Raw genomic sequence first — 19096 nt, 5'->3', positions numbered from 1 at the left:
TACCTTGTATCCATAAAATTTTGCTAAGAAGAGAAAGCAAAACAAGGTTAGAAGACACTTTGAAATTGGATAGCACTGCACATGCCCACAACTTGCTTGCATTCACAACCTATGAATTCTGCTGCCTTTAAGAGTACTACATTTGTAAGTATGATGTTTGACTTTGAGATTGGCTCGCTTCTCTTGCTTATTTCTGCTTGCATTGTTGTTTGCATTATATTGGCATGACTGCATCAATACTGCGCCAGGGGATCGCGATCGTGTTGCCACGTTGCATGCTTGCCAAAGAATTTGCTTTGCTTTTGAGCATCTGCAAACTTAGCTAAAACTTTTTGGGATTTGTCGATTTAGTTTGTATCATGTTTTTTGCCTTGTCACGAGTCTTTAGAAATGTTTATAATTAAATGTTTCAGACTCGTTTGTCACTGCAAGGAATTTTGAAATATTCTTAGCAAACGTAAACAAATTTCCTGAGCTTTTAGTTGAAACCCCGTTGTTTCTACTTGTTTCTCTCGAGTATCTTTCGCTATTAGAAAACGAAAACCTTTCTTGGAAAACGCTGCGGATTTCTTCCGCTTGTGCATGCTGTAACTGTGCACGACTTTGCTACTTTCCCTAGGAATACCATAGACCCAGCTTTACAACCTCATTTGAGCCCACATCTTAGTCACGTCAATGCTATGTTTTGTAAATGCAAACAGTTTTCTCAAGCGAGTTATTTCAATGATGTCCTTTTTACTCAAACAACAAATGAACAGAGCCGTGCAATTTGAATATATTTCAGCTCTCACACAGGTCCTTGCCCAAAAACAACTCCCTATTGTTTTATTTCAGTTTAAATTAACCAAAGTGTTATTACTGCGTTTTGAAACATAATAACATATTTCTTTGGCTTTCCATGATACTCTGAGTAACCAGAGAACTGGGGTCAATTTTCCAATGTTCTACTAAGTTCACCAACCGTTCGATTTCACCAATTTTCGACTCTTTTGCCCCTTTCACAATCATGTCACCTGATCTCAGCAAATCACCAGTTTTGTCTACATGGAATCTCCTTCGCAGCTACCTCTTGAAACTTTTTGCATGATGGTTTCCACGAAACCGAACAATTTTCGTCTGGTAGGTAATTTTTTAAACGCCCCTCATCTTGGGGGCAATAATTTTTTGAACGCCCAAGGAAAGGTTTACCGTATGATGATTTTACTCGACGAATGTTTTCAACTTCGAAGATTTATGAATAATTATAGCGATAAACGAAATTATCTATATTAGTCAATCCAACCTAAAAATTGTCTTTATAGATAGGATAATATCTCTATGGTACTCTCAAATGGCCCAGGATTTCAGTGGAGTCATATTGGCTACATTAATTTGTTGCAAATACGCACCCCTTAGGACGGGGGGCAATCGTTATCTGACGTAATCCAAGAGAATTCCGCAATCCAAAGCCAAAACCTATCATGACTTTTCAAATGACCGGCGTTGAAGGAATTTTTCATTTGATTTTATCGCCAAGAAGCCCATTATTTGTGGCTTTGGGATGGGAATCAAGAATTTCCTTGAAGATGCTCTGAATTTCCGGATAAATTCCTCGAAAGTTATCTGGAAAATGACCCAAAATTAGGAAATTCTTGAACAAAGGAAATACGTAGACTCGCTGACTGTGCAAACAATTTTTCCCTGAATTAGTATCCATCGTCAAGTCTTCTATGCGTCCCTGATAATTCCGATAAACCTAAAACGATTAACCGTATCAGTTCTACATTAAAATTGCTGACTTTACTGGATCTTAACATCCCTCACGAGCCTTGGAATCACTTTACAAAATTGCAATGCTAGAATCTTCAATTTCAAGTGTCTGCTATCGCTATAAAGGGCGTGGCCCTAAATTGGTTTGTCACTATCAGCCCCACCCCTTTTCATTTTAACCCCCATTTTTTCGGTAGACCATAAGACAATCGCTCGTCTGTCCCAGATGTTTTGCAACTAGTGGCACATCAGCAATGGCAGTTTTGTTCCTGAAATACTATCTTCTCTCTAAGTCACGACTAGTCTTGATTACACAACTAATAGATAAGCCGTGAGCTGGTGGGCGTCATTTTTTCTCGTTTATTTAGGATGCCTACAATCAATATTCTGTTTTCAGCATGTTTAAAGAAAGAATAAGCAAATTTTTTTTAACTTTAGGCCTGCCGAGAGCTCCTATGGGGCCCGGGGCAATAAGGATAGATGAGGCCTGTGATGACGTCATGAAGTCTGTGATTGTTATTGTTGCTGTTGTTGTTAAGAACTTTGTTAAAACGTTTAAGGCAATCTGCTCCCCCTTACGTCGGGCTTGTTGAAAGTTAAAGGATTGTCAAAAAGGGAATCATAACAAATAATCTTTTAATGACACGGATAACAACCCCGAATCACTTTGCATAATAACGTCACCGTGTCATTCATATCGATTGCCATATTTGGCATAGAACTGCTCTCTAATCAAAGCAGCGTGGTTACTGAGGATAATCACGTGAGTTTGGGCTTATTTTAAATCGATTATTCAAGAAAAGGAGAGGGCATTGCTCTATTTTTATACAGGAGGTTTCATTATGCATATAGGAAGGAAATAAAAGCCACCAAATTAAATGATTAAGTTGATCTTAATGGCTGGGGTAATGTTCTAGCCTCAGTCGCAACATTTTTAAAAGAGAAAAATTCCTTACTTGAGTATTTTTATGCAAACTGTCGATTGTCGACTTTCACTGAATAAATTTGGAGAACTAAAGAACTGAAGAAATTTGGAGAAGTGATTGAAACCTTTCCAGGAAAATGAATCCTATGTAGACTATGAATTGTATTGACATGTCGTATCCCCAGCATTTAGGAGAATTTCCCCAATATCTTTATACCTTATAATATTTTTTGATCTACCGAATGAAGGCCTACGTCACCACTATTGGCATATCACTGGATACTGGCGGGTTATACGTCGCGCGTTCTCATGATTCGGTGATTAAAGGTTAATTGCTCATGAACGGTTTTAATTTGAATACATCTGTTCCGTGAAAATTTTTCAGCAGTTGCTTCACGTCCATCAGATGACGTAACCCCTGCTTTTGCTCGTTGACGCAACGTTCTTCAAAGGAATCCCGTGTTTCAAAAGGCCCTAAAATATTTCCTTTGTGGCCTGCTATTGTATTGTCCTGGTCATAATGGTTGTTAAACATAAAGGGCGTTTCTTTTCTCAGACATTATTCTGCATTTGTTTTGCTCCATAATGTATGACTTTGGTTTTGATTGCAAGATTGCGGCCTCAAAGTGTTTAATATACGTTTGCAATCGGTAAGTTCGTTTGCCTCAATTTCATATTTTTACTCAACTCATTATGTATTTGTGACGTCCCACAAATAAAAAGCGAGTTTACTCCATTTCAACAAGATATGCATGATAACTTGATCAAAATGGAATAGTTTTTGAAGCGACCTTTCCTCTTCATGTTTTTGTGCGCTCTTCCCTGTTATTTCGTCTTAAATTCAGTCAAGGAACCGTTGTAAATCTGCAAAAAAGATACAGAGCTGTTTTGAAGTTAATTTGTTTACCGAGTCGTAAAAGTCATCATTCTCAAGTTCTTTTATTTTTAGTTTTGTATTCAAAAACTAATTGCAGATTAGGTGAAAATCTCGATGAATCTAGTAAAACCATGAAGAAAACTGGTCATATTGAAAGTGAATTGGTCTTTATGAAGCATTTTAATCGCACTGTGACCAATTCTTGCAAGATTCTCTGATATTCTTTGAAAATGCGACAACACTGAATGCCAATTATCCTTATAAATTCAATTGTCTTAATATATTTGCAAACAAATCTACTTGATTTCGTGCTTGGTTTTCGAAATCTTTTTCTTGTTTTTGTTTCATCATCTCTTGCTTTAACAGTTGATGTCCCTGTGATTTTAATTGCTATTTTCACAAAAGCCTATTAAACCAAAGTTTGATATGCTTTCTTGTCACATATTAAAAACAACCACTCACTTAATACGAGGTATGCCACATTTCTTTTGTTCTCCTCTGTACCTTTGTAGGCCCACGTTTTCTTGAAATCGAACAGTCATGTTGTCTTATTAATACACGTAGCCTTGGTAACAAGGACCACTTTCCACAGAATTTATGCAAGATCAACCGCTGGTTGTTTTTACAATTGTTGAAAACCATTTACAGTTATCATTGCACCTACAGAAACATTTCAAAGCTGGTCACAGTTGCAAAACATCGAACATTCTTAGACTACGTTCACACTACTCCGTATTCGTTTCGCTCCGTTTTCGTTGATGAAAACGCTGTCTGTTCACACTAATCCGTTTTCATATGAATACGCTGTGAATATGATGGCCTCATTTTTGGAAAGAGGCGTTCACGAATCCTCAACAAATTGACGTCATCATAAATGAAATTAAATAAAAGCAAATCGTGAAAAACTTTGTTGTAACAGCTACCAGTCCATTGTGAATTCTCAATTTCAAAATTTTTTAGATTTGGTGTGCTACAAAGCACGTAATTTATTGCCGTTTATAGCGTATTCAAATGTCTCCGTTTTTGGTGTTCACACTGAAAACGGAGCTTATTCAATACGCACCCTATTCGAAAGTATCCGTTTTCATTAGCGTTTTCAAACGAATCCGTTTTCATAGCAGAGTAGTGTGAACGCAAGGCAAAAACGGATTAGTTTGACTCCATTTTCATTTGAAAACGGGGTAGTGTGAACGGGCCCTTAGAAATGGAACATAATCCTAGAAACACAAGCAGCGTGTTATTGACCCCAGAAAACAAGTAAATCAAAACGAATATCAAAGATAAAACAGTTACAAAACAGTCCATAAAATGAACCTAGAAAGTGATGAAAGACAAACACACAATGTCAATTCCTCCATCATACCCCGTGTCACCGCACCGGGCTAGAAAAAGCATGGACCCTCTAACATCCGTAGCACCTTGCCTTTGAGAGACTGTTTGCTCCTTCCTGGCGTTTCACAGCCGTCTGAGGTACGCAGACACCTTTCTATGACTAATCTGTTTTCCCTGGGAATCGTTTTCAAAATTTCTGTTTGTTTTCACAGTTGAAGCTGGTGATGAAATGCGTTATCAATGCATCTCAGAAATGTAACCAAAACAAAGAAATTGTAAATATCTCGTGGAGCCTGCATTGTTAGAATTATTGGCTTTAACGGTAGGCCACAGCTCGATTGCAAACAGCTCAGAAAAAACGCGCAGCTAGTTGCAAGACTAAAGTGTTTCCAAGATCAGGTATGTTGTGAATAAACATTGCTTTAATTTCACTGCTGCTCTAATTTCAACTGCAACTACTCTTTAAGCAGCATTTTTGGAGTTATGAAGAGAAGCGCCAATGTCCCAGCTCAATTTTGTTGCATTTTCTTTAAATTTCCATCAAATTCTTTTATCGCAAGTTCCAGGCAATGTTATTTTCAAATGCTGACTTTTACTGTCGATTAATTAATTTTTTATATTCAAATCAAAGCATCTCTTTGTAGCGATATCGGATTCAAGTTGTGGTTTTCATTTTCTTATGTAAATATTGTATCAGATGCTGTAAATTTTATGTCCTCTTTTTCTTATCTTTTGAATCCCGTGAAGAATTTTATCACGTTACTTACAGAATTGTGTGGTTATCCAATCCATTTAGTCGCGATTTAGTAACGAATTTTGTGTAAGGCTCAGTACAGAAGTTCCTTAACTGACGACCAAATTTGGGTTCTCTATATATCTTAGCAATCCCTTAACTTTTCTTCGTAGTAAAAACAGGGTCATGTCATAGCGATATCAAAGACAATTAAAAAATTAATAATTGAAAACCATTGATTTGAACAAGATAAAATAATGGAAGGATTAACTTATCAAAAGTTCTTAATTGAAATATTAAGGGTAAGAAAACGAGTCAGTTGCATATAGCTGCTACTACAGATCTCATGTCTTAAAAGGTTTAATTTTTCAATTTCCTGACCAGTTCCCCGTCCAGCACCACAAACGAGGGGCAATTCACTCTTGCAAAAAGCGTACGAGATTTTCCCTAAAACAAAAAGATTTCAAGGGATTTTCATATAAAACAATAGGATTTTCACATAAGGTGTACGAGATTCTCTTGGAGTGATTTGCCCCTGGACCACAAATACCTTAAGTTTATGCCTGTACAACCTTCCTTGTAATATACCTTCCTTGTAATATACAAAAATGCGTGCACATTTTAGATGGTTTATGCACCTTCGAAAGGTAAACTGCAGGTAAAAGGGCTATTAATCACACTCCCCCTTTCGGCCTTTCCTGTCCTACAAACCATGATGACATCAAACCTTTCCTCTCGTGAGGTCACTTTTGCTCTACTGCAATTTCCCTAAAGGCTTGTACACTCTTTTTTTTATAAGAACAATTTTATAAGAACAAGAGCCTCAAAACTGGTCAAAAGTATGCAATTTCGAACAATGTTTTTTCTCAAAATTGAGGATTTTTAGCGATGTGTGGGTGCTTTTTCGGTGAACATTCAAATTTGTCAGCAAATTAAGGCTGTCTCACTCACTTTGTTGGCAAATGAACACCTCCCTAGAGCGAAAAAGCTAGCAATAGCACTGCTTACACCCTCATGGTTGCTATGGCATTTTCTGGAAAATAGGAACTAAACAGAAGCCCCCTTCCCCCTTGCCAATTTTCTATTCAGAATTGCTTTCGGAATCACAATCTTTCCGTCTTCACTTTTCATCAATTACCAATTCGCAATTTTAAGTTGAAGGTGCTCATGATTGAGAATACACAAGTTACTCTGAGGCGGTATTAGAAAAGTTTTTTGAATGCAATAAATATTTTTGATTTCCTAATCTACGGCAAGCACCAAGTTGGCCAAGTAAGCAGTACATATTGCAGGAACTTCCGAGTAAAAAGCCATAAATGACTTTGCGAGGGTCACACACCCCCAAATCCCTTATAGGCATAGCTACTGAAGTTACCCTCTGCAACAATGGGTGTGCACCCTGCCCTTATCCGATACCCCATCTCCCTAAATGCTGTTGAGAAATTCCATCCCAGTTTTGCAAATAATGATAAATATGCGCAAATATTTCATGATAGCATTCCCAATTATATTCTTTTTAATAAGAAAAATTTTATAAGAACACGAGCCTCAAATTGGTCAAAAGTTAAGAACAAATTAAGAACAAGCTGAATCAAATTAAGAACAAGCTAATACAAATTAAGAACAATCCAGCCTCAGATTTTCGAGAAAAAAATTAAGAACAATCAGCCTGAACTCAAATTTACTGGTTCTTATAAAAAAGAGTGTTCGTAGCTGAGACGGCGTTCTTACTTTGCTGTGAAGGAGGGCTATGTCATAAAGATAGAGCTTCACTCGTCACTGCCTGTGCCTGCCCAGGCGTACCATGCTGCGCTTATTTAACGCTGCTTACGTGATGGAATCTCAAACGGTATCAGGGTCACTGACAATCGGCGGTTCCCACGATCCGTCGTTGGTGGCCGGTGGAAATTTTTGGGAAGCTTTCCAGACAAAATCGACAACGAAGTCGTGTTTCCATGGCTTTCATCTCGCTTTTGGCGAAGAAATCATCGGATACAAATTAGCAATTTATAAAAGACCCGGTTTAGCATACACACTCGATTGTAAAGACCCGCCCTCCTATTAGATCATCTGCCGCCTCTTCGCAGCGTGACGTGGTTGCAAATTCGCTTACATTTTGTCTGTCCGACACTTGGCTCTTCGTACAACACAACTTCTGCCCGTCTTTCCTAAAATCTCATTCGCCTGGGTAACAATAATAATAGGTAGGATTTAAATCTATGCACAGGGCAAACCACTCGTTTATTTCGTTGAATCACAATGTATATAAACGACGCGTGTAAAACGTGGTACCAAAAGGGTGCAGTGCTGCCATAAGAGCAACAAAGGCCCTAACAACGGAAAAAATAAAAAAATATCACTTTCAGGCACTGACAAGGAGACTAGCCCTGTCACTCCCAGGTCTTATCTTTTTGTCCCAAGAACCCCATTAAAAAAGAGCGGGGCTTGTAAGACTGCCCAGTTTTAGAAACAACTGTTATGGAAACTTGTGCAAGTCTTATTGGGCCATTGCAAAAGTAAGCTCTTTTTGAAAAATATTTCCCCTGCCTTCAAAAAACGTCTCCATCGGTATTTTTTTTATTGTTCTGCCCCCTAGTCTAGTCACTAAATCTGTCACTAAACTTTGTACAAATCGTCATACTAAAGTTAACGTGGTTTTTTTAATGACATTGCATTGTAACGAGTCCCTGGTGATCGACTAGGTGTATTAGATTTATTCAATAGGAGGATTTACAAAGGCATGCACAAAAGCAAGGCAGGGTTCTGCAGTGGACGTGTCCTTCCCAAAACGCAACGACACAGGGAAACAACAGTAGACAGACACTGCGAAAACTTTTAACGACTTGCCAAATGATAATGCCAGAGGGTTCTAGAAATTTCTGTTTATTGGGAGTGTATTCGTTGAAAAGTCTCACAAATCCTATTTTACTGCGGCCCAGTGCAACCCTTGGAAAACTTTTTTGCAAGCATAAATTTTTCAGACTTTGCAATGCTCAATCCTGCAGCTTTTTCTAGAGATTTAGGCCATTTTATCAGAGAATTGTAAACTTGCAAAGCTTAGAACCCAGTATGCGGAAAAATGTTCTCTTGGTTGGATGTTCTATTTTTCCGTCTATGGGGAGTGTATTTTAAAATTACCCCGCGAATAGCTTGGAATTTCGAGAGTGGCTTTGCATACAATAGAACAGGGCGAGAGGAGAACAATCCCTTTGACACAAACCCACACTTTCTCCAGCCAGCGATGGGGTAATCACAGTGAATAATGACGTAACAAGCCGACTGTTGTGTCTCGACACGACAGCTGTGATTTCCAAAGTAGAAAATGTAGAATGGTTATTAGAATGGTTAATATGAAGGACACCTTAAATCATTAACTACATTGTAATATTTACCCTAAAATTCCATCCTTTATGTAAATGATGAGCAAATGGTTTGTAGTAAAGCCAGCCCCATGTATCCGCTCCCAGGTTCATTACCAGACGGTTTTGTCGTTATCGCATGGCTTGTTTCACAATATTGATAATCAAACGACACCTGATGACAGTTTCATCCAACGTACCTGTCAAAGATTTTGATTATAGATCCTATGATTTTTGCATTGCTTGACAAATTTAGCCCTGAGACTCTGCGTCCAGTTTCGTTTTGAGCTGCACCGTTTTGTGGTAAAACTCTAGATACGTTGCATATTGGCAGTGCTGTGCATTGAAAGGGTTTTCTGTGTGAGTGCATTTTCCAGTTGATTATTTTCATTTTCTGTTGCTTTAGTTTTTCCTGTTTTACAACTTTATGAGACTGTCAGCTCTTTGTGTTGTTGCAAAAATGTTGCTTTTGATACTTTGCACGAATATTTGATACATCTTCCGATTTTTTAAAATGTACAACCGTACCTTTTGGAAGAGGACGCGTGTGTACATGAGCAATGTTTTCCGTGCAGGGCGAGAGGGACTCGCTTGGTTGGGGTAAAGGGCATTAGACGATTTTCGTTTTTTTCTAAGGTCAGATATTTCTCCGCTAGTTTTAACAAATTAGGGATGGGTGTGCAAACTATTTTATAACCTCCTTTTGAAAGCGACTTATATCATGCAGCTCATTCGTAAAAAATGGTTTTGTAAGTTTATTTATATCTTTTTCTATCTTATTAAAAGTGGGGTGCAAAGGGATAAGTACCCTTTCATTCGTTTGTCTTCGTTCAAGAATACGAAGAACTTCTTTTCTAGCGAACAAAAGAATAAAGAAATTTTTCACTTTCTGCTCTGTGTCAGCAGGTTCTCTAAATATAGAAGAAGGAACATTAAATTTGTTATCTTGTCTCGCAAACTTTATGACAGCCTTTAATTTTCCTGTATGGCGATTCAAGACAAATACGGCGATTGAGTAGAAAGAAACACTTATCTTCGGGTATCAAAGTCTTTGCCAGAGACTCTCTGGCACGAAAGTATATTGTCTGTTGTTCTGGTCAAGTTGCCTGCATTTGTGGGCTTGTGGCTCTATTTACGTCTTTCCTGTTTTGGTGATAAAAGTTTCATCCGCTTGTTCGGAATGTAGTCACGCTAAAGGCTTATATTTAGAAATGTCAAGAGCAATTCGCAGTTTTTAGGTAAAGTTTAAAAGTATTGTAATTGGCCATGTAACGTCTGTGCAGACGAGTAGAGTGCATACGTAGTGAAAAGAACTTTGGCATTCAAAATGTCAATATGCCCATTTTTGCACCACAACTGTCCTGTTAAATGTTTCATATTCCTTCTTGTTAGTTTCGAAGAGCTTGTAATAATTTACAGAAAATATTCGTGAAAAATATGACAGAACATTAATTTAAAACTTTTGTTCCTGGTTATGCATGACGTCATGGTTTAGGGTGATGCCCACTTGTATCATCTCAAAAACGGATATCATCTTTTTGTTGCAGTAAACCTCGTTTCCGGTGTCTCAACATCAGTGCACACTTGAAATTTTTGCAGAGAATGACTTCAGTGGTAGACATGAGGTTTACGCTGTTAGCAACACCAACGCAGTCTTATGATTCCGAAGGGGAATCGTGTACGTCAGATGAGAGTCACTCATCGCTCACATTAGAGAACGATCCTTTATTACTTGGGAACGACATGAATTTTTGGAGTACCGAGTTATCCCGTTTGGGTGACGAGCTTTGTAAATACGGTGTTGCGGATATTTTCAAAGAAAACAAAAAATCATCAGGTAAATCTAAATTTAATGATTTTTTTTCAGTTTTATTTTTTTCAACGTATACACTGTAATTTATACTTTCAAGCTTTTTTTAGTGCCAGGAACTTTGATACTTTGCCCTCGTGCGAAGAAATTTCTTTTCTAGGAACTCTTTAACACTAATTCTTTGTCTGGTTTTGATTCAAAGAACAAACACTCCAGACTCTTTATTCTGTTTGTTAATACCTCTATCCAGTTCGAGAAAACAGTTATTTTCTAGTTCTCTAAGAAATTAGATATTTCTATGGAAAAAGTTTTGGTTTAATACCACAGAGATTGTTTGATTGTTTAAAGCCTGAAACATAATGACAAATTAACTATAGACATCGTCAGAACATGTGACCCCTGTCGAATGTATGAACATCATGAGGCCTTGTCAATGGGACCCTACTAACCACTCATTGCAAAATACGTTCTTACATGCCTTAAAACCGATGTTTCAAAGAATATCGAAGATTATAGGCGATAGGTTTTAGTAAACAACACAGAAAGGCCTGCTTTTCACCTTTAATGACAGAGTGAATGGGCCTAATCAGTGTGATTAAATATCACGGCCGGGGGAATGTTTGTCATTTTGTTAAAGACAATTACGGTTTCAACAGGAGTCAGGGGTCTTAATGATTAATATGTCTGAAGAAACATGTTTAAGGGCATTTTCCGTCAGATCCTTGTATGACTGTATGATGTATGACTGTATATTGTACTCCGTATTATCGTTGCTTGATTGTCAACTATAAATGTTTTCAAATTTCCCTTAAGCAATGAGAATCTTCCCTCTTTTCTATTTCAATTTGTGATGAAAAATTTCAGTTTTATTAACTTATGTTGTATCAGAAATGTATTTTTAAAGACAAGTCCCCTGTTACCCTGATCCCCCTTGTTACCCTCGCCGTATCTTTCGACTAGGCTTGGCTTTTATAATGTAACAAAACAAATCCCCGTGTATGTGAAAAATATTTTACTTCTTAGCTGCCATACAGTTATGTGTTATTTTTTAATGACTAGTCATATTTATGTTTAGCTTCCAGCATTATGACAAATTCGGTGAATCATAGCTAGGTATTGTTAAAACTATTGAAATCTATTCAGGGGGTACAAGATCTATTCATGGTTTCTATACTGAAATACCCCCTGGCAGATTTCTTAATTTTGCTGACCCCCTAAACTCGTTTAATTTTGCGATAACTAGACAAATGGTTTTTTGTGATGAAAATGAGAACAATGAAAAAAGTACAGTTTCGGTTTATGAATCTGAGGTTTCTGTCGTTTTAGTTACCAACAGGTCTTTCTGAATGTTCCGTGTAAGCAATATTGCAGCGTAGGATTATCTTAACCACTGCGTAGGCCCAATTGTCTAGTTTCATTCCCGTTTCCCGGTGATTAATACGAATTTTCAAAGGCCTCTTCATGGAACTGAAAACAGCCCCCTCATGCTAAAGAAAAATTTTTAATGTTACCATGCAAACAAAGGCTTTGCACAGTTCTACTCAGTCCTGCTTAACCTTCCCAGAAGTCGCTTTTTCTGGCCTGCTACCTTTATTCTAAATATTTCCTCCAGACCTGGAGTTGAATAATGCGGCTTTGTCTGGGGATGGCAGACCGGCTAAAGTACCAAAATAAAGTTAAGTTTATCAGAGTTACTTGAGAGAAGCTCTTATTTATATTCCTTTATCTTTAGAGAGTGGCCTTATGGCTTATCACCCCGCTCCTTCAATTTCCTCTGTCTTTAGAGTTTGGCCTTATATACTAATCACCCCCAAAATCCTTCTGTCCTTAGTGGTTATCTGTCCGACTAAAAGCCTCCCAAATTCCTTTTCCTTTAGAGGTTGCCCCCTTGAGCTAATTAACCCAAGCTTAGAATGCTCCCATCGTTCGTGTAAACATGCCTAGTGGGAAGTGAGTACCTTAACGTCTGGAATAAGTGTTTCAATATTAATGTATTGCCCAGCTGAAACACTTGTTTTTATGTCGCCTTTTTCTGTTACAGATGATATTCCTGTGTTTCCGGACTTATTTCCATATGTGGAAGGTAAGCAAAGACAGTCAATATCAAACAATTGAATGAAATAATATTGTTACACAGAGCGAACTTTTCCACGCTCTGTTTGATGAAGGGAATCGTGTTTTATCGATTTAGGTTGATTTCGAGACGGCCGCCTGCCAACAACAACTCTCGAGTTTTCCACATCTTTTGCTGGCATATTCCACACCTTCTGTTGGCTTTGTCCCCAACTGTTGTTCCTTATTGGAAATTTTAAATATTAAAACCCATAATCCTGCAAAAAGTTTGAATATGTAGAAACATGATGAGTTTATCAGGGTCTTTCTCCACTATCTTTGAGGGGAAGGGAGAAATAGCCCGATCCAGTCCAAGTGACATTTCTTTTTAAGCTTAAAATAATTGTCATTTGAACAGAGGCTTGCCCGTCAGCTAATTTTCTTAAGAATGATATGAATTCCCAAAATTATGGATATTCTCATCGAATATATGCTTATCGTTTGTTTTAGTTTTCTTCAGCCCTTCATGAATTCAAACGTTTCGCGCTTTTCATTATAGAAGCTCTGGCTGATAAAGAAATCTTTTGTGATATGGAAATCGAATCAGAAACAGGTCAGAAATGTGTCAACGTTATCTTTTAATTGGTTGCTCTATTTTGTATACTTTGGCACAGAATTGGGCAGCATGATGTCATTTCGGCGATCTAAGGATAAATGGCTTGCAACACCAAGAAGAGGCTGGCCTTTATGATTGATATTCGAGAGAATCAGGGCGGATGAGGATGCTGAATTTTTGTTAGAATTCATTGTGACGTCATGTATCTGCAAGCAATTTAGCATCCAGCCATCCTTATGTATTCCATACACTCTGTTAACAGTTAGGATTTTCAGATTGTGCTTAATACTCCCAGTGTTGCTTCTCAATTTTCATGTAGAGGATGATTCCAAATGGTTTTCAGTAATCTCTTTGTAATACATGAGGTTGTCTTATTAAGGATTTGCAGTACTTAGAAACTCCTCAATTTTCTCCTTCTTCAATCGTCATTCACCCCATTGATGACATTTGCCCTGGCGACCTTTCAAAACCAAACTCGTTTCAGGAAATCTAATCTAGCATTTGCCTGCTTTCTTTTTAGATTCGTTAGGCAGATTCGATTGCTGCTGCTCAGAGCAATGTCGCAGTTATGACTCATCAAGCGACTGGAGCTACCCATCATCCCCTCGCAGTTTCGGTATGTCAACGATAAACCGGACAGATAACTTTCTCTCTTTTCCAACCCAATCCAGCGGGCAAACGAACGTACGTAGGAGAAAATGTCTTACCCAAAATGCAGAATTTACGCCGTATAGTTTCCCTGGTAGCCTTTTAAAACAGCATAACAACGTAGAAATGGAATTAGATTCCACTGCGCCTGAGCTGATTCACGAAGTCAAAACTGAAGTGGATTCTGCCTATGTCACTGAGGATTCGCCTGATGGTATCACCCCGTCACCGATGACAACAGAGGATGAAGAGGAATCTTCAGGTAGGGACCTTTTGGTCATCTTACTTCTCTGCAACTTGTAGAAATGATTCATTTCGTTGTTTTAATTGGACAAAATTGTATCAATTGGTCGAGTTTAGTTTTATATAGAACATGTTATAGGGCTAAGATCTAGCCCACTGAGAGTGGGAACAAAGAGGGGACAATATCCGAAAAGCACGAAGGGATTAGAGCCGACTTTTGGGGCCCAGCAGCAAACGTAGCTAAATTATTCTCAATGAAGATGTCGGTACGGTCTCACCCTCTTTCTGCTTCTTGGCTTCTCAAAAGGGGCGTGGTATGGAAAGATTTTAATTCCAGAGAAATATCCTGACCAGCGCCCAACCTGCTAAAAAGAATAAAATGGATTTCGCATTTGTGAAGGCTGTTTGAGATTTTTCAAAAGCCGAACAAATTTAGTTCGGTTTGTATTTAATTCATTTGATTGATTCTCTCTCTGTGTTTGCACAAATTTCGTTTTATAATTTAGACCTATGGCAATTATAGATTTTCTTTGCGCTTGCAGACTGCTCCTGCAGCTTCAGGGCTCGGCCAGATGAAGTGAAGGTCGAGGTCAAAGCGAATTTCCGGGAAATAGCAAGGAAGAGGAAGCGTTTGAATTCCATTTCTTCAGATTCTGATCAATCTGAAGATTTTGCCAAAGGTAAACCATTATGACCTTTCGAAATTATTTTCTATTTTGGAATCATGTTAATTCCATAATCAAACATCTTCCTTTGCTGTCTATAGCAGCTTGTCACTTTTAAGACGATGCGAGTAAAGGTTTTTGTAGGCTACTTAATCTTCCGGTGGAAATAGTCTCAAATTGGTTTTTAAAGGCTTATCTTTTAATCACAAAGAAAATCTTCAGTTTTATGTCGTTTTTGCAAGTTTTTATTAACCTGAAAATAACTCTGACCAGAGGGTGATGTTTTCTGTCTAAAGATTCAAAACTGTGGAGTTATCATAATAGGTCATTGAATTTTAGTATTTTGTTAAATGCTATTGAAAATTTTTGAGAGAATGCTGACACTTTGTGTTCATCCTTTTGTAGATACGACATCTAAAAAGAAGTCAGGCAAATCAAAAACTCGAACTGAGAATGATGGAAAGAACGGTAAGTTTGCGTATTCAATGATTGAAACTTCATCGAAATCGTTTGAGCCATCTTTTATTAACAGGCACATATGTCGTTTTATGTACTGCATCTGTTTGTAGGTTTGGAAAATGATTAAATTAATGCATACGTTGAAGCCATGCTAGTTTATTTTGTGAATGGTCAATTAAAAGTGTTTGTGAAAGATAGGTTTGTTCAGTCTCAAGCTTAGACCACTATTACCCAAAGTTAAGTTTTTATATGAAAACGTGCAAACTGGAAATAATTCTGCAATGAAGACAGAAGCGAATTAGTTTTCATTTTTTGTCTTCTATATAGAGTTCAGTTTGTGTACCATAAAGATCTATTAAAAACTTACTTCCAAGTATTACAAGCTAAATATTATTTTCGTATTTCAGGAAATTTCAAGCCAAAACAGCTTTATCAGTTTCTAATGGATTTGCTTCGCGACGAAGATTATAGTCCACAATTCATAGAATGGGTGTCACGTGATGAAAAGGTATTTCGATTGGTGGATTCAGCTGCTGTTGCTAGGATGTGGGGCGAGTGCAAGAACAGGGAAAATATGACTTACGAGAAAATGAGCAGAGCTCTGAGGTATTATTACGAGAATGGGATTCTAGAAAGAGTACCGAATTGTAGGCTACATTATCGATTTGGCAAAGTTGCCTACGAAGAATATGCATCAACCTGGTAGAGACAGGATGAAATAAGGAACTATCGTTATTTTATCTTGGTAAAGGCAGCGGTGTAACGGAGGTGCCGTATGGGCAGGTCCATATGGTGTTCTTGATTGAAATGAGGAGGCTCTAGCTTTTCTCGATAGTGATCGGTAAAGATGCAGAGAGATAATGTCCTTGCTGCTAATGATCGCGATAGCAAGATATCTTATGTTGATTGTTACGGTGATTGTGAATGCAAACGACAAAGGCAGCAACAAATTCAGACTGTCAACGGCCTTTTTAGTCTTCCCTGATTAGTTTCATCTCAACCAAATACTTTAATACTTAATGAAAATTTAACTTGAATAAGATTGTCTTCCATAATTTTTGGATCGCCTCGTACTTTTTGCATGCTTAGCAAATTTTCTTGCAAGCATTCTGCATTTCACAAAATTTTCCTTTGTGTACGATATTTATTAGTATTGGTGACATAATTATTAAAGTTGTTAAAACTCAACTGTAATAGTAAATTAAAGATTAGAGATTGAAATTCAACTGTTTGTTTTTGGAGTTCTGGTTATTGTGACGTAATGTTACAGCTTTACCTTGATTAGAAATAAGCCGTTTTTATTTCCAATTTCCACTGTAGAATGCCAATGTCATTTTCTCCTTGTCCAGTTACCAGAAGCCACTATTGCAGATATCGGCATCGACATAATTTTCAGGATGTTAAAGAATTTAGAATTAGGTATCAATGTATGCAGATTGCGATTAGACTGTAAGATATTCAAAGAGTATAAATTGTAAAGTAGACACTTAATTTATAAGCATCATAGCCTCTGATGCTGTTGTTTCCAATCGGAGAATTACCGTGCCAAGAGGTCTAACTCCCGATATAGAATTTACAACTACCACCCTGCCAGCCTATGTGAATTCGCAACTACCTCCAAACTAATTTCCCCTAGATCTGGAAACCTAACCCAAATATGTTTTTACCCACCCAAAAAAGTTTCCCCTGCCGAAAAATTAACTTCGTATAATTCGTCAAGGCACCTTTCAACCGTATCAGAGGCCCAATATTCGTACTGTATATGTAAATTTTTGTAATTGTACTGTCGACAAAATTTTTAATATTTTATACCAAAACCAACAATGTGTATGGTTAAAGATACTGCTCTCAAGGACCACCAAAAGCTCCTTCGGATGCACCCATTCCTTGCCTTCTTTCAAAGTTATTAGAAACTGGCCAGCTCTGAACTTCAGACTTGGTTTTAATACAATAGAGATTAACATTTCGATACAACTGAAGCATTAATCCTCCGTCTCCATGATCTATTTTTAGATAGCCTTTATCAAAGTCCCGTTGGTCTTTTCGATGCCTTATTAAGTAAGTTTCAACGAAAACACGTGATCAGGCTCTGTCACATCGTTGAGTTCAGAGCACTGTCGCGTGCATCCATATTTTTACGTATATTCACATAATTGTGGATATTTTTCAAAGTAGATTAGAATCATGCACATTGTTGAGGAGTTATAGATCAGGCATCTTTTTTTAGATTTGAAATATGAATATTAGTACCTAATATTGGAATAAATTCAAGCTTTTCTAGGGCGTTACGCGGGTCGTCTTTATGTTCCTAGTTCTTATTTTTATAGTTAAAATTAGGGTGATAATGCCGGTTTTTTGTCGATTTTCTTTGGGAAGTGGGTTTGGGAAGTTTGGGTGATTGGAAAGATGCCTCAGGGTAGCTGCCCCACAGTTTTAGTAGAGTCGTACAAAAATGATCTTCTCCTGAAATTTCCTTCCTTTTCAAAAAGTACCAAGTTTTCCCGTAATGGCTCGACTTGCATTTTGTGCAGACCAAATTTAATTGACTGAAGGGTTGCCTTGGAGATTTCTTGTCAGTTTCTTGCTTGAGCTTGGAGATTATCTAAAGGGCTCATGCATGGGGATATATGCTTCACTAAACGCAATATATTTTTTGGGGAATTTTCAAATTGGCCTTTTTATATGCATTTTGGCCAGAGTTCGTCACCTGTCTGGCATTCTTTTGTAAATCCCATCTGGCAACCCTGATTGACTGCATTGAAAAATGCATTAAAAAATATGACGCGGAATCAAAGCAAGCGTATTTACTTGAAGAACCAAAAACTCCCCTTTTTCATTGTGTTCCAAACAAAAGAGATTTGCTGGAGTTTTTCTTTGCAGTTTCATGGGAATTAAAGAGTGAAATATAAATTTTCTTTGTACAGACCATCTCTGTTATTTCTGGGTGTTTCTACCCCATACATGCGTGAGGATATTTGTCCCTATAATTGCTAAATTTCATTAAATTTTTATCAATATATCTTACTAAACTCAATTCAGTTCTCGCTAACTCCTTGAAAATTTTCAGGGCTCCAAGAAACGCGTAAGGTCTCATTTCAAGGATAGTTGTGTTTTTAAACTATTCCCTCGTCCCCCGGATCGGATTTTCATGTGAAGGTTAAAGAAACATTTCTATTTCTCTTTCGTACATCATGACCGTAAATAAAGTCATTTCGATGGTTGCAGACAAATTAACAGATGAAGTTCCAGTAAGAAAAAAGAAAAATGTCAAGCCGCATTTTTAAAGGTAAAGTAGAAAAGGTTGATAATGTCCTTCTAGAGCATTTCGTTAAAATAATCGAGAGGTTCTTTTCTAAAACCACGGGTACATGTCTTCCTCTACTGGGTTGATTGCGAGTTTTTGTAGTGGACTGCTAACTGCTTGTTCGCTAGCAATCACTCCCAATACACTTACCTTTAAAAGCACTGTATTGCCGAACATTTGTCATATGACAATCATGTTACTCATTAAGTTAAAGTTTATAACAAAAATTCAGGGGGCTCAATGAATTAAAAACGTAATAAAAAAACGAGGGGGCTCAATGAATTTTTGGGAGGGCTCCTGCTCCCCCCCCCCCCACAAGCACCC

The 19096-nt window shown here is 37.6% G+C and overlaps 1 protein-coding gene across 2 annotated transcripts; it reads left to right on the top strand.

Annotated features, from left to right (window-relative positions):
* The first annotated feature begins 7 nt into the window (after positions 1-7).
* LOC135695732 (uncharacterized) lies at positions 8-17756 on the top strand. 2 transcript variants are annotated; one of them, XM_065214908.2, is made up of 9 exons: positions 8-144; positions 5096-5282; positions 10523-10812; positions 12827-12868; positions 13397-13450; positions 13974-14363; positions 14887-15024; positions 15415-15477; positions 15876-17756. In XM_065214908.2, exons 3-9 carry the CDS (start codon positions 10578-10580, stop codon positions 16172-16174), a joined length of 1221 nt encoding a protein of 406 aa, XP_065070980.1. In that variant the 5' UTR covers positions 8-144; positions 5096-5282; positions 10523-10577; the 3' UTR covers positions 16175-17756. The 2 variants fall into 2 exon arrangements, with proteins under 2 accessions (XP_065070980.1, XP_065070981.1); XM_065214909.2 differs by lacking the exons at positions 8-144; positions 5096-5282 and adding an exon at positions 9208-9335.
* The last annotated feature ends 1340 nt before the right edge of the window (positions 17757-19096 follow it).

Source organism: Rhopilema esculentum, chromosome 2 (assembly GCF_057945365.1).
Source record: "Rhopilema esculentum isolate cy_ngs chromosome 2, ASM5794536v1, whole genome shotgun sequence".
Classification (NCBI taxonomy): Eukaryota; Metazoa; Cnidaria; class Scyphozoa; order Rhizostomeae; family Rhizostomatidae; genus Rhopilema; species Rhopilema esculentum.
This window is presented reverse-complemented; position numbering and strand designations above follow the sequence as displayed.